This window comes from Paralichthys olivaceus, chromosome 13 (genome assembly GCF_024713975.1).
Source record: "Paralichthys olivaceus isolate ysfri-2021 chromosome 13, ASM2471397v2, whole genome shotgun sequence".
Taxonomy (NCBI): Eukaryota; Metazoa; Chordata; class Actinopteri; order Pleuronectiformes; family Paralichthyidae; genus Paralichthys; species Paralichthys olivaceus.
Window position 1 is genome coordinate 11,915,303 of NC_091105.1, and position 5,343 is coordinate 11,920,645.

The 5,343-nt window shown below is 40.7% G+C and overlaps 1 protein-coding gene across 1 annotated transcript; it reads left to right on the plus strand.

Annotated features, from left to right (window-relative positions):
• Positions 1 to 3,282: 3,282 nt before the first annotated feature.
• On the plus strand, positions 3,283 to 4,672 carry twist1b (twist family bHLH transcription factor 1b). Its single transcript, XM_020092743.2, has 2 exons — positions 3,283 to 3,985; positions 4,156 to 4,672. The coding sequence occupies exon 1, from the start codon at positions 3,455 to 3,457 to the stop codon at positions 3,965 to 3,967; it is 513 nt and encodes a 170-aa protein (XP_019948302.1). The 5' UTR covers positions 3,283 to 3,454; the 3' UTR covers positions 3,968 to 3,985; positions 4,156 to 4,672.
• The last annotated feature ends 671 nt before the right edge of the window (positions 4,673 to 5,343 follow it).

The following is a 5,343-nucleotide window of genomic DNA, read 5'->3' on the forward strand; positions in this document are numbered from 1 at the left end:
AACGTCTGGATTTCTCTGCAGAATGGGACATTTTGAAGTTATTTCTGAGGGAAAACACTGTCATCCAACTCTGCTGCTTGACCTTGTTAGTCCCGAGGGTTGATTGGAGGCTATCTGGGACTTTCTCTTTGAAGAGCGCACCCCTGTCTTTTCTCATCTCATGCAGTTGATCCATCTTGGCTGGCTGGCATTGGACTCATTGCGGTTCAGCTTTAATGGAGTGAACATGAATATCACTGTCAATTGTGGGAGCCTTGTACATGTGGGGGACTGTGGTTTGTTATTTCAATAGATATGAGTAGGCTGATAGAGAAACACTGCTTTCCAAGGCCGCAGCAGAGAAAATAGACAGGTCTCTGTGGATCTGGCTCCGACTCTGGGCTTAGTGAGTGAGAGCCTGAGTAGTGTCTGCCTTGATGTGACCTCGGGGAGGGGTGGTTAATGACGCTCTGGGGTCTCTCATGACTGGTGTGTCAAGTTGCATGAGTCAGTAATATACACTTGACTTTATCAAAACACCCACTCACTGCTCATTGATAAGGACAAAGGCTTTCTTCATCTGTTCTCTGCCACTGCGACGGGCCAGGCGGACAGCATCATGGGGCCAATCCCTCCGAAAAACAATCAGCGCTGTTTATCTCGTCTTCATGTTCTTGTAATTGTCAGGCCCCGACAGTCCGTAAGTGACTGATGAAGGTTTCGTCTTTATTAAAGATCAACACTGGAGAAGTTGTCCTGTGGTGACATCATATTCCAGAGAAGCAGCTGTGTTTTCTCAGAGTCACTTCAGCAGCAAAGTGCAGAACTCCACAGAGAAATCTGCCAAGAAATGTAAATGTGGAGTGGGTGTAAATACTTTCTCTTGCATTATTGTTTTTTTAAAATAGAGTATGATGGCGTGTCCTTCAGGACCAGGGTCTGAGACGCTGACCATGAAATCGCAATAAACCTGGTTAAAATTCACTCAGACTTATTTAACTTCATAGTATATACATTACAGCACAATCTAAATTATCCATTCCAAGTAAAAGTCCAGCAACTGAAACCCTGATAGTCTTAATAACCATTACTGGATCATTCTCAGTGATGCTTGTAAGCAGAGCTCACATAGTTGGTCGAGATTTAACTTCTAAATGTAGAAGAAGCTGGTAAAGAGACGTAGTTGATTATACAGTACAATATTGTGTGAGGCTCTAATCTATAAAAAGGAAACCTATAAATCTACAAAAGAGGTTTCATCATTTGTAAAAGAATTATATGTTTTGTATGTGATTTGTAAAGTAACTTGTTCCTTCTTTCTGTTTTTTATATTTTAGGCAATTTCTCTCCTTATCTGTGACATTATCACAGAAGGGTCATACAGTAAGAGTTAATGTTACATGATTGTAGTGGATTAAAAAGCATTGTCCTCTGAAATGTAGTGGAGGAGAGGCACCATGGGGTGTAAAGAGGAAATACTCATGTAAACTACAAGTACTTAAGTCCAGTACTTGAGTAAATATATTTACCTTTCATAACTGTAAGGCAACATTAAAGCTAGATAAGTACTTATGGAATTACACGTTATTGTGAAATATTAATACTTTGTTTACTCTCTATATGAACTATACCACACGTTTAAGATTAGAAGCAAATATTAAAATAAAATCTATTTCTCTTGCCGTTAGATAGAAGAGTGAAGAAAAGGCCGGTGGTCTGATAACCTGTGAGGAGCAGCAGGTAGAGATCAGCACCATGGACAGGGCCAGCAGACAGGTAAGCTCACCTTCAAGAGTGCAGAGCTGCTCACGCTCAGGTTCTCTCAGTCAGTATCATCAGAAACATATCAATATACATGAAAGATCTGAAATCTAAGTTTGGAATTCTCTTTGAGAGCATGCAGAAAAGTGCGATAGAGGTGACCGTGTCTTCGGTTGAGATTTGAAATGTTTGACTGACAAAGAAACAGTGTCACTTACACAAGCCTGTGTTTCCCCTGGAACAATACCTCACTCTCAGGCCTCCGCGAAGATGTAAATGGATGTTCGCTGGTGTTGTGACCCCTGACCCCGGCTGCCCCCCTGTTTCCTGAACCAGATGCTGCTCCTGTGGACCACAGCCTTCTAAACCTAAACAAAGTAATCCTCCACTAAACAAGATGGATATTGTATCACCAACCCAGTAAATACCAGAGGGCCTTACCCACAGAGCTGCCCCCTTTTCTCATTCCTGACTGCAAACAGCGGGGAATAACCACGTCTTGTATTGTTTTATGGATGAACAAAGAGACACAAACTTTATTTCCCAACAGTTTACATACATTTTGTGGTGTATTACAGTATAGAAAACAAATGCCCTCTTGTGGGGAAACATAATTAGAGCATGCAGTGCTCCCCCAAGGAAAAGTTTGAAACTTTGCAGCACTGGCTACATGTCAAAAAACGTAAGATTGGGATCATGTGTTGCCTATATAAAAGCCTTTTGATCTCACTTGGTTTAAGTAAGACTAGATGGAAATATAAATCCAAAATCCATGTGGGTTGGTTCTGCAGAGATGTGCCAAGTTTGCATAATACTGGGCTTAAAAAAGAAGTGTGAGCTGCATGCACTTACTGGAAATTACAGCAAACATAAAGCATTGATATGAAGGAACAGGCATTTTATTTGGATCTTGATTAGTGGATGAAAAAATAGAAAAATGCATTGGATCCACTCAGACTTGCTGGAAATAAATGTAGTTATGAGATTTTAATTTCATTTTATTTGCATGGTTTTTAAGGTGGTTTTGGTTCAAAAAGTAATTTTAGCATAATTGTATTAAGTCCATGTACTTTTCGATTTCCCCTGTGAACTCATAACTGTCAGAAGTGACTAAAAGTGCAATGTCATGACAAAGCAATTTAGCAAGAATCTTATTGGAGATTTTCATTATATAAAATGTTTATTATTTTTGTAAAACAGTGTAATGTCTCAGAAGTAATAAAAATCTTATTAGAGTAAAATCATTACTTTTATATAAAAAAATATATTTTAGTTTATAATGTCATGTCTGAGAAGTCTAATAAAAATCGAACTGGAGTTATAATTATTGTTCTCATACAGAAACATATTTCAGTTTCTAATGTTGGCATGACAGAGCAGCATTCCCTTGTTATCTCTCCCTCCTCTGATTTAGTATTAGGAGGCTTTCTGATGGTTCCTTTAGATGCTCCCACCCCTCTCCTCGCGTAATTCATCTTCGTGACCAATCCTGTCCCTCCCCAAAAAGTTTACGCCGTGCAGCCTATAAGAACTGCCTAAGTTTCTCAAGTATCAGAAAAAGTCTTGTCCTCCCAGGAACTCTATCTATGGATACTTTGGTTTCCTCCAAGCCGCGCACTGCACCTACAAGGGGACTAACTCTTTGACTTCATGAGAGGGAAATAATTTTATTTGGTGGGGGGACACTTTCAGTCCGCCATCTGCCCGAGTGGAGATGTCTGAGGAAAATATGGGGGAAGAGTCGAGCAGCTCGCCCGTCTCTCCCGTGGACAGTCTGAGCAACAGCGAGGGGGAGCAGGACAGGCAGCCCAAGAGGTGTGGGAGGAAGAGGAGGCCCAGCAGGAAGAGTGGAGAGGACTCGGACAGCCCGACCCCCGGGGGGAAACGAGGGAAGAAGTCCAGCAGCAGCGACAGCCCGCAGTCCTTCGAGGAGCTCCAGTCGCAGCGCGTCATGGCCAACGTGCGGGAGCGCCAGAGGACCCAGTCCCTGAACGAGGCGTTCGCGTCGCTGCGTAAAATCATCCCCACGCTGCCCTCGGACAAGCTCAGTAAAATACAGACGCTGAAACTCGCGGCCAGATACATCGACTTCCTCTACCAGGTGCTGCAGAGCGACGAGCTGGACTCCAAGATGTCAAGCTGCAGTTATGTGGCGCACGAGAGGCTGAGCTACGCCTTCTCTGTGTGGAGGATGGAGGGCGCCTGGTCCATGTCAACATCTCACTAACTGTGCCTTCTAACGATGGTACGAATGTCTTTGTTTAATCCAGAGAACTGGTTCCACTGTGGGAGAAATAACACTATAAGAAAAATGCTTTCTCTGCGCCTAATGCAGCCTGGTGTCTATTTGGCGCAATTGTGCGTAATTCTCCTGCAGAGCTCAGAGATAATTGGTGCCTCGTCTATAACCCACAGGTGACTGCTGAATCTACTTCATCACATTCTGACGGGACAAGCCTGGAGTCCAATGCTGGATACATGGGATCACTCTATTTAAAACCAAAGACGACAGGAAAGGGTCCGGGGATGTTTTGTTTTTTTTGCAGAGGCCCGACACCGCGTGTTCGCTCCATACACCTCATTCTGATGTGTTTCCATGTTGTTGACGACGAATGTTGAAATTGCCATGTGTTTCTTTTTTTACTACATGCCTTTGGACTAATTTCTGCAGAGGTCAAAGTGCATTATTGAAGCAGTGTTCTTGTGGTGTGAGGCTGTCAACTGGTGGCGAAGCTCACATTTCAGACTGTGTGGATCTAACCTGTGCAAAAAAAAAATATTTTCAGAAAACATTTATTTATTTATTGGGGAAACGTGTAACATTGAGGAATGGATCCTGTGTCTGAAAAATGCAAACACATTCCTTATTTTTATTATCGTTTTTTTTGTAAATGTTTGTATATTGTTTTGCATTAAAGACAATTACACGAAATTGCATTTTTGGTTGTTTTTTTGTCACTTTTTTGTTTTTTATATATTAAAATAAATATAACCAATGTGACTTTTAAATGTCAACACATTGCTTCAACTTCAAAACAACGTTAATGACAAAGGCTTCCACAATATACCGCCAGCAGTCACATGGGAAAACAGATGGAGTTTTTATTGGCTCCAGTAAAAACGTTAGAAAAACATACAGCTTCGTTTTTTTTGCTTATAGTAAAGTTACACATTCCAAAAATAATATATAAACCAGGATTTGATAAATTCCTAACTCCTTATTAATATACACAAGTGATAAAAGGAAATTCAATTGTTCACACATACAGTGATAAAAATGTGAAGGTTTCTGAAAAATAAAAACTGTGGAGAACAAAACTCACAGTCAGACTAAAATACGATTTTTAATTAAGATGAAAAAACCTCTGGTTTCCTGGGGTTGTTTACAGTTAGATTAAGGTCTGGGCATGAAACTCAACATTATGAGTAAATAAGTACAACTGGCGTCAAGTCAACCTGCAGTTATAAATCCATGCTGAACAACCAAACTATTGTTTGTCTTACATTTTTCATTTAATATCAAAAGCCCCTTGTTTGTGTTTTTAAAGGTGCTATAAGAATAAAGTTTGTTGTTTTTATTATTATTATTATTGGTGCATTTTA

What these genes read in the sequence shown, in the direction of transcription:
- twist1b (XM_020092743.2), top strand. Translation starts at nt 3,455, where the DNA reads ATGTCTGAGGAAAATATGGGGGAAGAGTCGAGCAGCTCGCCCGTCTCT.